At 39.3% G+C, this 18,602-nt stretch overlaps 1 protein-coding gene and 1 long non-coding RNA gene across 13 annotated transcripts in view; one reads left to right on the top strand and one right to left on the bottom strand.

The window, feature by feature from the left end:
• Positions 1 to 18,602, top strand: part of PSD3 (pleckstrin and Sec7 domain containing 3) — an 800,398-nt gene that overhangs the window by 199,458 nt on the left and 582,338 nt on the right. The window contains exon 1 of one of the 12 annotated variants that reach the window (XM_053900982.1): positions 8,133 to 8,261. The exons of the other annotated variants lie outside the window; for them this stretch is intronic. Coding sequence (XP_053756957.1) covers positions 8,241 to 8,261 — 21 coding nt within the window. The 5' untranslated portion in view covers positions 8,133 to 8,240. Of the gene's footprint in view, positions 1 to 8,132; positions 8,262 to 18,602 lie in introns of those variants that run through there. 12 annotated transcript variants of the gene reach the window in all.
• LOC128776515 (uncharacterized) lies at positions 1,711 to 7,880 on the bottom strand. The gene is made up of 2 exons (XR_008421603.1): positions 7,071 to 7,880; positions 1,711 to 5,018 (listed from the first exon to the last, which is right to left on the bottom strand). It is a non-coding gene; the product is annotated as an uncharacterized LOC128776515 (long non-coding RNA).

The raw sequence follows: 18,602 nt of genomic DNA, 5'->3' as shown, positions 1-18,602 counted from the left end.
GCCTGAAGGAGAAAGCAGCTTATCTAGGCACATTTTCCATGACCAAGGTTAGGGTGGTCGTTAGAAGTTGTAACAATTATCATGTTGTATTTAGATAATTCAGAAACCAAAGAGTGGTAAAAGTTTAGAAATTAAGTTGATACAAGGCTGGAGAGGATAAATGCTGAGTAGGGGGAATGTACATTATTATCTGCAGTGTGTGTGTGTGTGTGTGTGTGTGTATGTGTGTGTGTGTTGGGGGAGTATTTACAGATTTGTGTGGATGCCCTACCTCCTAACTGTTCTATAGTCTACACTTGCTTTTAGACTTAAGATCTCTCTAAGCTGCAAGCTTAAGAAGCTAGAAAAAGAAGAGCAAATTAAATCCAAAATAACAATAAAGATGGACACAAAAACAATAAAAACAGAAATCAATAAAATAGGAAATAGAAAAACAATATAGACTACAAATGAAACAAAAAGTTGATTCTTTGAGATCAATAAAATTGACAAGTCTGTAGCTAAACTGATGAGGAAGAAATAGAAGATGCAAATGACCAATATCAAGAATGAAAGTGAGAATATCCCTAGAGAGCATAGAGACATTAAAAGAATAATAAAGGAAATACTATGGAAAACTTTATCCCAATTAATTTTGACAAGATAAATGAAAAGGACAAGTTCTTTAGGAGCTTACTCAAGAACTAGATAACCTGAAATATGTAATATTTTTACTGATATACATTAGTATATAATATTTATTGTTATATATTAATATATTTATTATTTATTATATATTAAATATATATTTATTATTATATATTAATATAATTTATTATTATATAAATATAAAATATATGTATACGATATATGACATTTATATAATATGTAAATATTAATATATAATAGTAAATATAATATATTTAATATATAATATATATTTAATATATTTAAATATATATTACATGCGACTTTATATATATATTTTAAATATATATATATATATACGCAAGTATATAGTATATATATAACGTGAGAAAATACATTTTTGTTGTTTAAGCCACAAAGTCTGTAGTATTCTGTTATGGCTGCCTTAGCAGTCATAACACAATAATATATGGTGATCAAATGAGGTTTATCTCATTTGAAGGGTTGGTTTAACATTTGAAAATCAGTGTAATTCACCAAAATTACAGCATAAGAAAGAAAAATCAGGGGCACCTGGATGGGTCAGTTTGTTAAGTGTCCGACTCTTGATTTCTGCTCAGGTCATGATCTCATGGTTTGTGAGACCAAGCTGGCATTGGGCTCTGTGCTGGCAGTGTGGAGCCTGCTTGGGATTCTTTCTCTCTCCTCTCTCTCTGCGCCTCCCCCTAGTCACATGCACACACACTCTCTCTCAAAATAAACATTAGAAAAAAAAGAAAGAAAAATCACATGAATATCTCAATAGATGCAAAAAAACCATTTGACAAAATTCAATACCCATTCATGATAAAAAGAAAATAAAACGTCTCAACAAACTAGGAATAGTAGGGAACTTTCTCAACCTGATAGAAATCACCTACCAAAAACTTACAGATAACATCATACCTAATAGGGAAAAAGTAAATGCTTTTTCTAAGCAAGAATTCTTATTCATTCGATTTAATATTGTACTAAAGTTCCAGATCAGTGCAATAAAGCAAAAGGTAAAACTATCTTCATTCACAAATGACATGATCGGCTATGTTGAACATAATAAGGAATTTATTTAAAAACTAGTAAAGGGGTGCCTAGGTGGCTTAGTTGGTTAAGCTGCCTTGGCTCAGGTCATGATCTCATGAGCTCATGGTACCATATATAAAAATTAAGTCATAAGAATTTATGATAAGAATTTAAACAAAAAGAATTAAAACCATAAAACCTCTAGAAGCAAACATAGGGGAAATCTTTGTGACATTATGTTGGTCAAAGATTTCTTGGGACACAAAAAACACAAATCATAAAAGAAAAAAAGTGGTAGAGTAGACTTCATTTAAATTAAAAACTTCTGTTCTTCAAAGAAACTTAAGAAATTGAAAAGGTAAGACAAATATGGGGAGAAAATATTTACAGAATACATATCTGATACAGAACTTGTATCCAGGATATAAAATAATTCTTACAATTCAACAATTAGAAGACAAAAAGAATCTATTTAAAAAAATGGGCAAACGTTTTTAAACAGCCACTTCTGAAAGAAGACATAGAAATTGGAAATAAGCACATAAAAGGAGGCTCCATACCATTCATCATTAACAATTCCCAGTCGAACTACAGTTATATACCACTATGCACACAAAAAGCCAAAATTAAAAAAAAATTGACAATATGTTGGCAACATGTTGGCAAGAATGTAGAATACTGGGTCTCTCATACCTTGCAGATGGAAATGCAAAATAATATGGCCAATTTGGAAAACTATTTCATGAATTTTTGAAAAAATAAGGTTAAAAATACATAAACCACATGAGCAGCGATCCCACATCTGGGTGTTTATCCAAGAATATACATACACACACAAAAAAACCCTTGAACATATATATTCATACATTTTCCTTATAATAGCCAAAAACTAGAGTGTCCATCAACTTGTAGAGAAACAAACTATGTATCCATGCAACGGAACACTACTGAACAATAAAGAGGAATAAATTACATGTTCATATAAAAACATGCATGGGGGGGTGCCTGGCTGGCTCAGTTGGTAGAGCATGTGACTCTTGATCTCAGGGTCCTGAGTTCAAGCCACATGCTGGTCATGGAGCCTACTTAAAAAATAAAAAAAGAAAAACATACATGAATCTTAAAAGCATTATGCTATGTGAAAGAAGACAGATAACAAAAATTTCATATTGTATGATTCCATTTATATGGAATTCTAGAAGGGCAAAACAGAAAAGCAGGTCAGTAGCTGCTAGGATCCAGGGTTTGGAGGGAGGGATTAACTACAAAGGAGCATGGAACTTTTTTGGGGGAGGGAGGGGAAAAATATCTTGATTTTATCAGTGATTTACACAACTGTATACATTTGCCAGAGCTCACTGAATTGTATACTTAACAATTCTGATCACCAGTTCCAACATGTGTGTGTTTTCCCCCTGTACCACCAAGCAATTCTCCCACACCAGTTGGGTATTCTACAATTCAACTGAGTTGTGACCCTATTTACCTGGAGACAGCATCAGATCCCACATGTTAAGGGCTCAGTCCTTAAAGGGACTAATGGCAAGACTCTCCTCTCCCCTTCAGAAATCAGAAGTTCAGGTTGCCACTTCGGCTTCTGAACAACCTGCTATAGACTGAAGGTTGCCATGGCCTCCTCCTCAGGTTCAATTAATTTGCTAGAACATAACTTGGAGAAACAGTTTACTAACTAGATTACCAGTTTATTATTAAAAGATGTAACTCAGTAATAGCTAGATGGAAGAGATGCAAAGGGCAAAGTATGAGGAAAGGGCATGAAGCCTCCATGTCCTGAGTGAGCCACTTCTCTCAGAATCTCTAAGTGTTCACCAACCTGGAAACTCTGAACCTGTGCTGCTTTTTGGTTTTTATGGAGGCTCCATTACATGGATACTATTGATTAAATCATTGGTTCTGGGCAACAATTCAACCTTCAGCCCCTCTCCCGGCCTCATTAACAAAACAAAAAACATTTTAATGCTCTGGCACTTGGGAAATTCTGAAGGTCTTAGGAGCCTCTGTGCCAGGAAAGAGGACAATCTTATAAATCACGGTATCATAACACTTAAAATTGGTGAGCTTTACTGTATGTAAATTGTACCTCAATAAAGCTGATACTGAAGGGAAAAGATTCTTTTCTCCAGGGTTTCTGACTGGATTTATATAAATCAATAGACCAAAATAGCTGCTCTCATAGATCTTAGAGGTGAAATGACTCAAAAAGAGCCACTCTGCCAGAATTCAGCCTCAGGAACTTGTCATCTCTTGCAAGTAATTCAGCAGTTGTGTCTAGAATGAGAATCTTTACTGGGAAATAGAAAACTGATAGATCTCTCTTCTTTCAGAAACAAATTTACAGAAATTTTCAAATGTAAGAGTTCATAATGCATATATTTTGTGATAAGAGTTCTATTCAAAGTCCTCCTACCTATTTTGTTGATAGTGCTTACCAACAATACTCTCTGTAGTCACTGAAATCAAAGAATTCTTAAACAACATGTTACTCTTTCTCAAAACAAGGAGAGAGAATTGTTTCATTCATTTATGCATTCAGTGAACATTTGTTGAGCACCTCCTCTGTGCTAGGCAATAGGCTGAGAGAAAAAGTGAATGAATGAATGAATGAATGAATGAATAAATAAATAAGGTGTGGTCTTTACCCTCTGGAGATTGTTGTCTGCTCTAAGTTTCTTGGGGTCACAATTCAGAGCATTGAGCTTTCAGGGATTTGTCACTGTCACTAAAGACTTGCTAGAAAGACTGAGGATCATGAAAATAAAGAATGTTTAAAAAAAATTTTTTTTTAACGTTATTCATTTTGAGAGACAGAGACAGAGGGCAAGCAGGGGTGGGACAGAGAGAGAGGGAGACACAGAATCATAAACAGACTCCAGACTCTGAGGTGTCAGCATAGAGCACGATGTGGGGCTTGAACTCACCAGCCGTGAGATCATGACTTGAGCCGAAGTCAGATACTTAACTGACTGAGCCACCCAGGTGCCCCAAGAATGTTTTTAATTGAAAGTTCTTTAAATCCCCAAATGCTGCAGTTTTTCAAGAGGGAAGGCCAATCTTTCCCATTCATAAAAAAGGAAATGAGGGCCCAAGGACAAGAAGCTTCCATCCCATGGTTAGACGATGAGTGAGCGAAGACTCTCTTCTTGTTCAACAGTCTGGAGGCCCCTGGGATCATCTTCATTGTGATCATTCCTCTCATTACTCACTGTGGAGCAGCCTGTTACTATGTTATGCTTTCTTCTTGGAGAAATGCCAGGTTACTTTTACAATTTGAACACACATACCATTAGTAATTTCCATAGGTCATTTCTACTCTGTAAAAAATATTATAAGTGGAATGCTTATTTCAGCAAAGAAATGTTTTCTATGGAATCTTCCTTCAACACAAATACTGCTTTTAAAACAATTCCTTTCCATTTGTTGAATAATTCTGAAAAAAGTGATTTGTTTTTTGAGGGAAATAGTGACTTTTCCACAAATATTTTCAGCAATTATTTTGATAGTAAAGTATTTTCTGGTGAAGTAGGAGGGAGCAGATAGGTTTTCAAGTGTGAAATAGAAAAGCGGCTGTAGCAGTGTAAAGATTTGGTTTTTGTTTTTAATTGTTTTTAATGGTTGAGTTGGTGTGTAGTATTGCACTAAAAAGCTTTATCTTCTCATAAAAATAAGACAGTATAATCATATGGTATTCTTGACCCATACTTTCATTTGTCATTTATTCAGTGCCTCTTATGAGCCAAACCCTGTATGAGGCAGTGCTGTCAACAAAACTCTTATGAAGATGGCAATATTCTGTCTGCATTGCCTAAATATAGTAGTCATTAGCCACATTTCAAATGTGGCTAAAAACTGAATTTTAATCAGCTTTAAATTTCATTTAAATTTAAATCGCTACATGTAGCTAGTAGTTATCAAATTGGGCAAGATATGTATGAGGAGTAATTAATACGAAGTGTCTCAATATGCACAATGTAGTTGTGGTGTATTTGGAAAGATGTAGATGTAGGATTTTTTCCCAGTGATTTCTGTCCACAAGGGTACCAAATCTTTCAGAATCATCACTTGCAATGAATCTACAATTAAAGTGAGTAAGTCTGTATTCAAAGGTCCAATGCATCCTATGCATACTTAAATGTCCACGTAAATATATGTGCACGCATATTTACAGTGAGAAAACAAAATGCTAGGATTCTTTCAAGCTAAGAAATTTAAGAGGATGGTAGAATAGGACTCTTAGGTTCAATTGCTCATTGACAATTGTCAATGCAATAGATATCGAAGGTATCAAAGCGAATATGAGACAGACCTCTACCCCATGCACAGTTTTTTAATGTTTTATTTATTTTGAGAGAGAGAGACTGTCTGTGTGAGCAGGGGAGGGGCAGAGAGAGGGAGGGAGACACAGAATCTGAAGCAGGCTCCAGGCTCCGAGCTGTCAGCACAGAGCCCGACAAGGGACTTGAACTCAAGAGTTGTGAGATCATGACCTCAAGAGTTGTGAGATCATGAGATCAAGCCGAAGTTGGACGCTAAACTGACTGAGCCACCCAGGCGCCCCAAAATACACACGCTGTGAGCAGAGTCTGAACTTGTACTGGGAGACCCCATTGGATTTCGAGTCCAATGCCTTAACCTCTCAGCCATCACAGCCACCTCACGCACAAATTTTTATGGAAATGGTCCTGAGACCCTATTCCACAATTGGGGTCCTATAGTCAGATCAAAGTTATAAAAACAAGCAAGATTATGAAAAGAGTAGGGAGCCTGGCTCTACTCCCCACTAGGGGGAGGTGGGAGGTGCTACTCTCTAATTCTAAGCCAGTGAAGGGACTTCCAGGGGCCCTTGGGCCTTGGAGATATTGATACTGTTCCCTGTAGTTGGAAAATACTGAGGATGGTGGACTAACTCATGTCCCAAACAGCTAATGGAGACTGCTGCTTCCCAGGAAACTCAGTGTGGGAGTGAGTCGACCATGCTTTGGGGCAGGGCCAGCGATCTCTTGCTGTGTGGTTGGGTTAGCCTGCACTTCCGGAATTAGTAAACTCAGGGATATGTGTTTCCTGTGGACCAGATGTGAATCACTTGCAAGACCCTTGGCCTTGGATTGACCTTCTTGGGGTCTATACAACAGGGTGGGCTGGAGAGAGACTTCAGTGGGAACAGGTGTCCTGCTGGGTACCTAGGGTTGAATAACAGGAACAGGGGACCTCTCCCACCCTCTTTCCCACTGCATACTTCCAGCTAAGAAGAGAAAATTTAATGCTAGGTCAATTTTTTTTAAGCCACTTCCCTTTATTTGGATACCTTCTAGAGGTTACAAGAGGAAACCTAGTCTTCTTGACATAAAACTGTAACACAAACATACCGTAAGCACCATGCAGCTGGCCACGTGGACTTCTACCTCCAGGTAGACCTGGCAAGGGTTGAAGGTACAGGTGAAGCACCTCTTGCTTGCAAGACCTTACACACCGTGGTTTTTAGATCTTCCTCTCCCTTCGCCAGAGGAGGGCGCCTTTCCTTCCAGGCCCTGCCTCTCTGCTGCACACGACCTGAGGCAAGAGGAAAAAAAAGCACAGGTCTTTGGCACTTTCGACTGAAAACGTAGTTTTTCGTTTGCTACCCCCCTGCAGGCACATTCGATGTGGGATAGTCCCGAGACTAGACTGCGGGGTGGATGTGAACCCCTGGTCCTCCGAGGCTGGACCCTCCTGAGGGGGAATGGACCTTAAATGGGGAGGCGGGTGGGCAGGTCCCCGGGACTCTAGCAGTGGTAGTCGCCCTAGGAGCTCCTTCAGAGGCAAACATACCCCAATACAGATCTGAGAGGCCTCTGCCCGGCGTCCCCGCCGCCCCCGACGCTGGGGGGGGGGGCGGGCGTTGGAGATGGGGGTGGGGGTGCTAAGCGCTTGTCTTGGCCGGCGCGCGGCCCTGAGCTCTTCTCGGGCCCGAGACACACGGCGCCCAACTCGCAGTTCCTTCACGCGGCTCTTCCAGAGAGGAAACACCCTCGAAAGCGCCTCTCACTTTCCTCAGGGTAGGAAAACTGTCGGAGAAGAAGACAAAGCAACAGGCAGGGTTCCGCTCTCCAGCTGGAGGCCGGAGGGCGAGCTCAGGGCACCGAGCGCCGGCTGAAGGCCTGGGGCACCGCCCCCTATCCGCCCCTGGGGCACCGCCCCCTCCACCTCCCCTTCCACCCCCTCCCACTCTCTAGAAGTTACCTCTTCCCGCTTTCCCGCCCCATCTCCGCCCCCGGGCGCCTACCCCGCCCACCGTCCGCCTGCCCGAGCCTTCGCGCGGACGCCTCGCGGGGCCTCGGGGGGCCTCAGGGGCAGGCGGGCGGACGGCCTCCGCAGCCTCCGCCAGGGTGCGCACCGCCTCCGCCACCGCCACCGCGGGGCTGCTTGCTCGCCTCCACTCGGCTGTCCCGGGAGCCCAACAAAGAGCGCGCGGCGCCGGCCCCCAGCCCTCAGTCGCGCCCTAGGCTCCCTCGGAGCGCCCGGTGGTCCGGCGACAGTTTCGGCGCAGGCGATGGAAGATGGAAGGAAGAAATGCCGCGGTGAGGCTCGAGAACCGCCGGGGGCTGAAGGGCGTGTAGGCTCGAGCGCGGTGCTCACTCAGACGGGGGTTTGCTTTGCTTTGTCGCTCCTCAGTGCCTCAGGGTTCCTGGGCCACTTGTGTTTGTGCCTTGATGTCAGGTTCTGGTAACAGTTTTCATTTTTGCTCTTTCTTTGTGTGTGTTAGGAGCCCAGAAGGGTCAGCTTTGTGGTGTTAACGTTGAGGTGTTTTAATTCAACCCTCCGCTTTGAAAACCTGACTTGGGAGAAAAGCCTGAGTACTCATACTTGCTTAATGATCAAAAGAAGGGAAGCATTAAAGAGGACTTGCGGTGCCAATTTTTACTCTGCCCAAGTCAGCTCTTGTATTTAGGGGCTATCATGTTTCTCTGTCAGGGAAAATAAAAGCCAAAAAAACAAAAAACGAAAACAACAAAAATACCCCCAAAACAAATTTGCATTGAACGAGCAAACGGGAAGATTATTTGGTATAATATTCTCAGTATCTTTTAAAGACGTTTCATTCTGTTTTACATGCATTTAACTTTTATCTGCTGTTTCAGCTGTGAGTTATAGCAAATTATGTTCTGAGATTAAAAAAAAAAAAAAAAGGTTAACACTTAGAGAACCTGGGTTTAGAATGTTGTCACTGACCTAAATAATAAATGTTTAGTTTTACCGTTCCCCTTGATGTTAAACACTCAGTAGACAGAAGAAGTAAAGGGAATTAGTTTTATTTTATAGAAACTGATTTGCTTGACAGTTGGATCCAGGGTTTCCACTCCAGAGTAACTCTTCTTCAGTGGGTCGAGGTGTTGGTGTGGGGATAAGGCAGATCTTGAAAATTACACGGAGTGGGATTCTGAGAACAAATGCTTCAATTTATTAACTATAATTGAATATATATAAAGGATTTTGAAAAGCCCAATAGCCAGGTAAGCAAGAGAGAATTTCTGCTGTCAAGGAGCTGCTTTCTAGTAGGAGAGACTTCTGCATAGGTTACGATGGGGGAATCCAGAGGAAGGAGAGCTTCTGACCTAGGGGCTTGGAAGTCCTTTGAGGAGCTAGTGGTTCAGCTGCACCTTGAAAGGGGGGAAGGATTTGGCTCGCTTTTTGTGTGTGGGGGAAAGGATGTTCTCTGCTGGAGGAAGAGAAATGCACTTTCTACCCTATTGCAAGAAATGCTTTACCATCCTTTCTTTTCTTAGACTATTTACAAATCAAGAGACGTTTCTTCAAAAAAGTCATTAAATTCCTCTTCAGTTGAAAATGCAGCATGCTCAGCAGAACCAGCAAAACAATACAGATAAATTAATACCTTCCCAACCAGTTTTTAGTGGCTTGATGTATGTCTTTAGAACAACTTTCGTATATCCATTCACAGATCATATCACCAATATATGATTTGTCTTGTGAGATATTTCATTAACGATGCTTTTTATACTGAAAGGAGCCAAGAGGTACCATGGAAAGCACTTGGGCTAGTAGTTAGGACGCCTGGCTTGTAGGTTTTGTTACCGACTGAGTTTTTGCTGTTGTCTTGGGCAAATCGTTTAACCTCTGTAGCTAAAATTTCTTCTTTTGTAGGTTGAGAGAATTGGGTAGATGCTTCCTCAGAGCCATCTAGCACTAGCATTTTATGGTATAATGCATAAACATGTACATGCATTACTAATTCAGTGATGTACTCTTCACATTCTGTCTCTTAATTTGTGTTTGTGAATGGATTGTCACTCTTATCCTGGCCATTGAATGTGGGAGAGTGATTAAAGCTGCAAAGCTAAAATACCCTTATTTTAAGGTAAAGTTCCACAGTTGAATGTTACAAGCATAAGAAGCTTGATTTGCAAATCTGAATTTGTGTTGGCTTCAAAAAATGTTTTGTTGACACTCTTCACTTCATTTGTGAACAAAGAGTAATACATACTTTACTATGTAAAGAAAATTGAACCTTAAGAGGATAGTAAATCTTGGGAATTTGGAAATAAAAATAAAGTAAGACAGAAAATCTGCTCATTGAAAAAGGAAAATTCAGAGATGCTTTCTATAAATGACTATATTCACTTTTTAAAAAGTTGGTGTTTATATATTTGTTTGTTCATCCTGATGGAAATGTGAGTGGGATGTAGTCTGGCATTACATTTAAAAAACATGTCGAAGGCATTACTGCTTTTAGAGGTGATTTTTTTTTTTCCTTTAGAAATTCTGGAGTCATCTGTCCTGCCTTATTCATAAATGGACACACCATTGTGGTAATGGGTTAATTTCAGTCATGGTTAAGCTGAGGCAAAAACTATGTGAACATTAAACTGTGTATGTGCTCCAGATTGGTTTGTTTCAGGTTTACCTGAGGTATGTTGTCATATGGCAATTATGAAAAGAACAGTTCTTTGGGCTTGGGTTAGGAGGTGAGTAATGGATGGTGATCTTTCCCAGTTTTTAGAAATGAATTCAGATATGGTTGACGTTTAGGCTGTCTGTGAAAAATAATCTGGCGATCAGTAGGTGACCAAAGTTCACTTACCTCAGGACATGAGTCAGGCTCACAGAAGGCTGGGGATCTAGTTTAGTTTCAAATCAACATTTAGGGATTCTTCCTCTGTAGTCTGGGCTAAACACGGAAGTCCCTACTTGCCTTTGTTAAGAGTGGAGATGATTTATCTTGAATACTGCCTTTTAGTTCTTTCTGAGTTCTTTCACAGTTAAACCAGCTTAACCTTACTTTAGAAGAGTACAGGATCCAGGTGAATTTCTCCAGAGCATTTGTTCAGAGTGTCCCTGTCTGGACCGTTTGTGCAGTTTGTGATATTGTATGCAGATTCAGAGGTTTGCTGGAAAGAATTTTAGTGGTGGCATTTTTTAGAGTGTCCCTTTGTACTTTTCCTGTGTTTCGGAGTTACAAAGACATTTTTCACATGCTGCAAATTAGTTTTAGTGCAGTGGCTACAGTGGCGATGTCAATCACTGTTGCAGTTTACAGTGGAGAAAATGGATAATTTGCAGCATATAGTTAACAAGTTATTCTTACATCCAGATCACCAGATTTCTGTGCCTCATTTGAAAATAAGGTGTAACTCATAACAATAATGAATCTTTGCTTATGCTATCTTTTTTATATAAAAATAGCACATGTCCCTGCAGACCTTGTTTTTCACTGTTCCCAGAAGGTCAACAAACTGGGGCCCTAGTCGGCAGGGACTTTGTTGACAATCCAGGGCACAGACATGGTGAAGCTTTTCTCTTGGGGACACTTCTGGTGTGAGGGAGTCACTAGCTCCTCTCCTCTTCTTCCATGTGAGTGCCTGGCCTAGGCCAGGGCCCGCCACTCATTTCTTGGGGCTTGCTTGACTTCAAACAGCCATCTAGTATGAAGCTCCCTTTTCTTTGGCCACAAACCATTGATATGAGTCAGAATAATTGTTCATGTTGATGGATATTTTCAAGTTTATTCTTGGAGTTAGGGATTTAGGGTAAGTGGAAAAGTGAGCATTTTGATCCGAGCCTGGGGCTCTTTTCTTACAGAGTATTTTCCTGTGGGTTGTCCAAGCAGCAGCATTTTCTTTGAAGTTTCACCCTAAGTCCTAACTTCTGGAAAAATGCTTATTTTAAGCATTAAAAAAATTTTTTTTGATGTTTATTTTTGCGAGAGCGAGGGGGCACGTAAGCAAGCATTCAAGCAGGTGGGGGAGGGGCAAAGAGAGAGGGAAACACAGAACCTGAAGTAGCCTCCAGGCTCTGAGCTGTCAGCACAGAGCCCAACACCAGGCTGGAACTCATGGACTATATAAGATCATGACCTGAGCCGAAGTCAGTCTCTTAATGGACTGAGACACCCAGGCGCCCCTTATTTTAAGCATTTTAGAAACCTCACTTAAGTTTTCAGGAGATGCATTGTTACCATCATAGCTAATACTGATTGAGATCTTACTGTGTACTTTCACAGATTACCTCCTCTAGTCCCCATGACAACCCCATGAGGTCAGTACTATTATCATTATCTCCATTCTGAAGTCTGGAGAGGTTAAGTAACACAGCTAATAAGTGGCAGAATGAGGTTTAAATTTGGCAGCCCAATTTTCTTAACTACTATTCTGCTTTTATGTCCTCAAAGTTAGCATTGTGTGTTGTAGAAACTGAACTTTTTGGTTGTCATATTTGGATTCTGTGGGTCTTAGAATCTGAAATTGGATGACTAATAAACCATTATTTTATATATGTGTTGCCTTAAATAGTAGGACCAGGATTGTTGTTTGGCTCAAGAGATGGAAATTGTGTAATTTTCTTTCAAAAACACCTGTAGTGTCTAAAGGGTTCACTAACTGGATCATGTAAGGAGTTCATATAGTTATAAGCAATTTATTGAAATTCAAAACAAAGCAGACCAACAATTTAAAATTGAACTTTTACCTATTTTAACTTATAATTATGTCACCTCATAGAAGTGATCTAGGCTTTTTTTTTTTTTTTTTTTAATAACTGTGGGTATTGACACACAGAAGGCTAATTTTTTCTTCTTGTGAGCTGGGACTTAGGTTGCTGAGAAAAGGACCTGAAACAATGAAGCGGAGAATGGGGAATGAGCTGAGGGCATTAATAAAAAGATCAGGCGGCAGCTGCTCCCCTTTCTTTTGCCTTCTGTTCCCAGACTTTTGCTAAGAAAAAGTGAATTATAGAAATGGAGCAGCTTGGTTCTTTCTATGGCTATTTGGTCTGTGGACAAGGCAAGTAGAAAAATGTGAATAGAAGAAGTTATAGCTTGTTTTGTTTGGGCTTCAGAAGATTATTGGTTAAGGGCCTGTGGAGTTGCTTTTCTCTGTATATGAACACTTATACCCTTTTCTGAATTTTGATTTTCAGCAATCCTTTCCAAGAAGTTATTTGATAGGCACAGTATAGATGGACTCATAGGACATTGAGGAAAGGGGACATCTAGGTGTAAAGTGAGTGGCACAGACAGTGCAGTTTAATGATTGCTGCCTTTGTGGTTAATAATAGTTTCTAACAAAATTATATTGGGAAAACACTGAGAAATAGCAGCAGGTCATGAGATCTTTCATAGCATCTCCTCTGATCTTTCCTTCATCTCTCTAAACGCTGCAGTCAACCTGCAAGTGTTTGAAGAAGCACTTGGGTCTTTCCTTGGGTCTGAAACTATTCATTGGAATATCAGTTTGCTTTGGGCAGATGTTTACATTTATCAGCTTCATTTCTGGTGGCTCCAAAGGGTCCATGAGGTGTCTGCTGATGCTTATGTCTCCCTATAAAAACCTCCTGTGTAGGAAAAAAAATCTCATTGCTTTCTATGAACTAATATCTGTAAGTAATAAATTAAGGCAGAAACTAAAGTACAGACATTAATATGCTGTTCATTCATTCAGCAAATGTTAAGTACTTATCATGTGCTAAGGTCTCTGTTAGGCTCCAAAAACCCTCGTGCACTGACCACTAAGAAAACCTGCCAGGAACATTCAGAGGCATTTGGGTACTTCTGAGAGTCAAACCTCACAATCTGTGAGTACTGGTACTGTGCCTAAGAACTCTGAACTTAAAAACTTTCATAGAATCAGTGAAGTTTCTGTCTTGCAGTATTGTTAAACAGTACTTTCTGCTATGATGGAAATATTCTGTATCCGTGCTGTCCAGTATGGGAGTCAGTAACTGCATGTAGCTACTGAGAGCAGTTGGAATGTGGCTAATGAGATTTAGAAATTGGATTTTAAATTTCATTTATTTAGGTAAATTTAAATAGCCTCATGTGACAAGTGGCTAATATATTGGGTAACATAGCTCTAGAGCAAAAATGCATTAATAGATGGCATTGGCTGTCCTACGCAGTCATTTCTCACTTGACCATCTGGTTGCTTATGATGTGTTTACTGATTAGGCCTTGCTAAGTTTTTAGTTTTGCACACAGTTACTCCATCATGTCAGATAAGTACAAAAGCAGTGAGCGTGTATGGAAGCATGGGATTTTAATGGAAATGAAAGTGAAGGTAAAATCATTAAATGTGCTGAGAAGGAAGGAAAAAAAAATATATTTGACAATAGGAACTATTCTGGAAAAAAAATAAATTGTGTAATAGGTAGCATGCAGTTGACAATACTCAGCAAGATGGAGGAAAACCTTTGATAAAATGGAAAAACTTGAGTGTCTGGCTGAGAGTCCACTATGATATTAATGAGTTGTTTGAGAACTTACAGAGATGGTGAGAATGCTACAGTTGACCTTTTCTGTTGCAAGCTGTGGGTAGTTCCATAGTTTCCAATCCTCTTTGATCTGCTTTTCATCACAGAGAGTATCCAGGTGGGTAGTGGTTGATATCCAAGTGGCTAAGGTCTTTCCTGGGCCCCCTGCAAAGCTGTGTTGGAGAGTCAATAGATTTTCAGTGCAGATGAAACTAAGATGTCTGAATAGTATAAATATTGACAAGGAATGTGCCTGGTTTTATTTATTTATTTATTTAAAATTTTTTTTAGTTTTAGAAAGAGAGAGAGCATGTCATATAGGGGAGAGGGGTGGAGAGGGAGAGAGAGAGAATCTCAAGCAGGCTCCACGCTCAGGGCAGAGCCCAATGCAGGGCTCAATCCCACCACCCTGGGACCCTGACGTGAGCGAAAGTCAAGAGTTTCATGCTCAACTGACTGAGCCACCCAGGTGCCCCAAGGAATGGGCTTGGTTTTAAAACTACACATTAGTAGAGGTGCTTCTGCACCATGGTTAGAGATAGAGAAAACACTAAGATTGTGGAATGGTGAAAAAAAAGCTTACTCTTTTTCCCCAAATACCTTGTAGTGACAAGTCTGGGAGGTGGACTTGTTTGCAGGCTTGAGTGGAATTTGTGTGAAATCATGAGAGAATTCTCATGGTTAGGTCTCTGCTGGAATACATTCTAGTTTTTGAGTTTTGTAGCTTGTGGTGAAAATACAGTGATTATCACCACCTACTGTGCAAAATGTGGGGATAGGAAATGGAGAAGGGATAACATGTATTCTATATATGTTACATGCCAGATTCTATATGAAGGATGTGTGTGTGTGTGTGTGAATTTATATATTATATTTTCTTTATAATACTGTAAGATAGGTGGTATGCCCATTTTTAGAGGATGAAATTGAAGCTCATGAAGGTTTAAATGGGATTCTTTTTTATAAACAAATTGTTGCAATAAAATTTACATACCAAAGTTTTAAATGGGATTCTTTTTGAAAACAAATTGATTGACATACAATTTACATACCACACAACTCATCCAAGTAGACAGTCTACTTTCTGTCTCTATCGATTTGCCCATTCTGCACAATATATGGCCTTTTGTGACAGTCTCCTTTTTAGCACAATGTTTTTAGTGCTCATCCACGTTATAGCATGTATCAGTATTTCATTCCTTTTTATGCTGGATAATATTCAGTTGAATATACAGGGTACATTTCATTTGTTCATTCATCAGATAGTGGGTTGTTTCCATTTTTTAACTATTGGGAATAATACTGCTTTGAACATGCACATACAAGTTTTTGTGGAGACACAGTGTTTTCATTTCTCTTGGGTATATACATAGGAATGCAATTGCTGTGACATATTGTAACTCTATGTTTAACATGGAGGAATTGCCAAACTGTTTTTCACAGGGTCTGCACTATTTTACATTTCCATCAGCAATGTGTGAGAGTTCCCATTTCTCTATATCCTTATCGACACTTGTTATTTTCTGTGTTTTTGATTTTAACTATCTTAGTGGGTATGCAGTGTTATTTCATTGTGGTTTTCCCTAATGTAGTTGAGCATCTTTTCATGTGCTTGTTGGCCATTTGTAAATTGTAAATTGTTGGAGAGATCTATTAGTAAAAATCTAGTAGAAACTTCTGGAGAGTGAAACAGAGACTGTGTAATAGTTACTGAATTGAAACTGTGTTCTATAATAGTTTACCTTTTGAATACTTTGAAAATTTGTTAAATCTTATCATCGCTCAAGACAAGTAAAATCTTAGTAGCATTGAAGGTGGCAATTTGAGACACCTAAACAGTTAGATCCTTTGCTCTTTGTAAAATTGGGTTGTCTTTTAAAATTATGTATTTGTCTTTTTATTATTAAATTATAATTTTTTTTGTATATTATGGATACAAGTTTCTTGTCAGATATATGCTTTGCAAATATCTTCTTCCATTCTGTGGGTGGTCTTTTCACTTTCTTGTCTTATCCTTTGAAGCCTGTGAGGTTCTTTATCTTAAGCAAAGTGTGGGAGGGCTTAGCACACTTAACATACTTACCAAGGTTAGTCAACAAAATGACTTGTAAAATGGCTTGTGTAATGAATGTCATTCTTTTTGTTTGTTTCTGGTTGGAGAACAAGGTGGATTTACCCTTTGCTTAAACTACTCAGGATTGCAAAGCTTTCATGTGTGCTGAAAGCAAAATTTGGAAGTAGACTTTGCTGTACTGAAAATAGTGCTTTCCTCCTGGATTAGAGAACTGCTTAAAAGGAAAAAGAGACTTTACCTAAAAGAGCCCTCTTTTGAGGTCCTGTAATTTTATGATCTAAATAGTGTTTCCTATATTTGTCTGTTGCAGGAATTACCTGGTTTTAGATTTCCAGGGCTGATTAAAGGTTCTGGTTCAGTAGTTCTGAAGTGGCACTTTTCATCAACACCTCACATGATTAGAATCAGGAATGCTTCAGAAACTGATCTAAACAGGTGATAATAATGACCTTTTAGTGGTTGCTAGAACTTAATTAGACCTCTTTAGTGGGTGTGGCCACGAGGTGACAAACATCCCTCACTGAGGGTGATTACAAAGAGCAGATCCAGCCAGTCTGGCTACCTCACTTAGGGAAGCTACTGATCTTGATCCAACACAACCCACAACACACACACATTCAACCTCAAAATTCTCTTCCCCTCCCCTCGAGTATAGTAGAGATGGTTCCACTATAAAAATTTAAACCAGATTCACAAACATTTTCAGGTCATCCTCTTGAGAGTGTTACTCTCTCCTTTTCCTACTCTTTAAGATGTGTTCATAATTTTCTTACCATTGTTGAGTCCCTGGAGGCCTTTCATAACCACACAGGTTCCCATGTAACTGGATGGTAGGTTATACTTTACTGGTCGGAGGGTGGAATTATTCTCATTCTAAAAGTCACACAGCTATTGAGTAGTAAAACATCTTTTTTGTACCCTATATTGTTAGTGCCTGTAGTGCATGGGCACTGTGGATGCTGAGAGGAAAATTCTCCTACTATGTGTAGTGCAGAGTAGTCACTCAGTAAATAAATGTTTGTTCAATGGATGAGTTGAAGACTACAGTCTATTTAATAGCTAAGTTCAGGAACCCTTCCAAAAATGTATGGACACAGTAGGTGCTCTGACCTGTAGCCTTGTGTTCCGGTGGAACAAAATTTCCAGAGTCAGCAGATTTCTGAGCTTAACGTTTTTTGCTGTTGGCTTCATTGTGGGGTTTTGTTTCATCTCCTGTTTTAGGGAGGTGGAATTTCCCCCTACTTTGTAAACAGTGTTCATGGTTTGCTTTTATAGCTCCAGGTATGTGACTTTCATTATAGCTTTCTTGCAAATGACAACCTAGACCACAAAAGATAAGAGTAATGTGTCACTGAATTTCCTCACACAGGTCTTTCCCTTATGGCAGAGGCATCTGATAGAAGTAGATAAAGATATGAGCGGTGTTTGTTTGGTGTGATGTAACGGTTTCAGAGACCTGTTTCATTTATTCTTTTAATTGTATCATTTTTCATTCTTGATTCCCTTCTTCCTACCTTTGTGTGGTTTGCATGTCAGTTGATTGTCTATTATGTTGATTGGTTCTGTTTGGGGGAAAAAACTATTAAACACAGCATAATCTAAAATAAGCTTAGGTAAAGATATATTTATGTTAAGATATTTATATATTTCAATTTAATTTTATTTATATAGAACAGTATTTGTATATTTCAAAGAACTTGATAAGCTTAGAGCAATCAAAGACAAAATTTAATTTATTTATTATTTTTTATTAAATTTATTGTCAAATTGGTTTCAATACAACACCCAGTGCTCATCCCAACAGGTGCCCTCCTCAGTGCCCATCACCCACTTCCCCCTCTCCCCCATCTCCCATCAACGCTCAAGTTTGTTCTCAGTATTTAAGAGTCTCTTATGGTTTGCCTCCTTCCCTCTCTGTAACTTCCCCCCCCTTTCCCTCCCCCCGGTCTTCTGTTGAGTTTCTCGAATCCACATATGAGTGAAAACATATGGTATCTTTCTCTGTCTGACTTATTTCACTTAGCATAACACTCTCCAGTTCCATCCATGTTGCTACAAAATGGCCAGATTTCATTCTTTCTCA

This window comes from Panthera pardus, unplaced genomic scaffold, assembly GCF_024362965.1.
Source record: "Panthera pardus isolate Hobbes unplaced genomic scaffold, ASM2436296v1 HiC_scaffold_13, whole genome shotgun sequence".
Taxonomy (NCBI): Eukaryota; Metazoa; Chordata; class Mammalia; order Carnivora; family Felidae; genus Panthera; species Panthera pardus.
The sequence above is the reverse complement of the archived record's forward strand: the minus strand, read 5'-3'. Positions and strand labels throughout refer to the sequence as shown.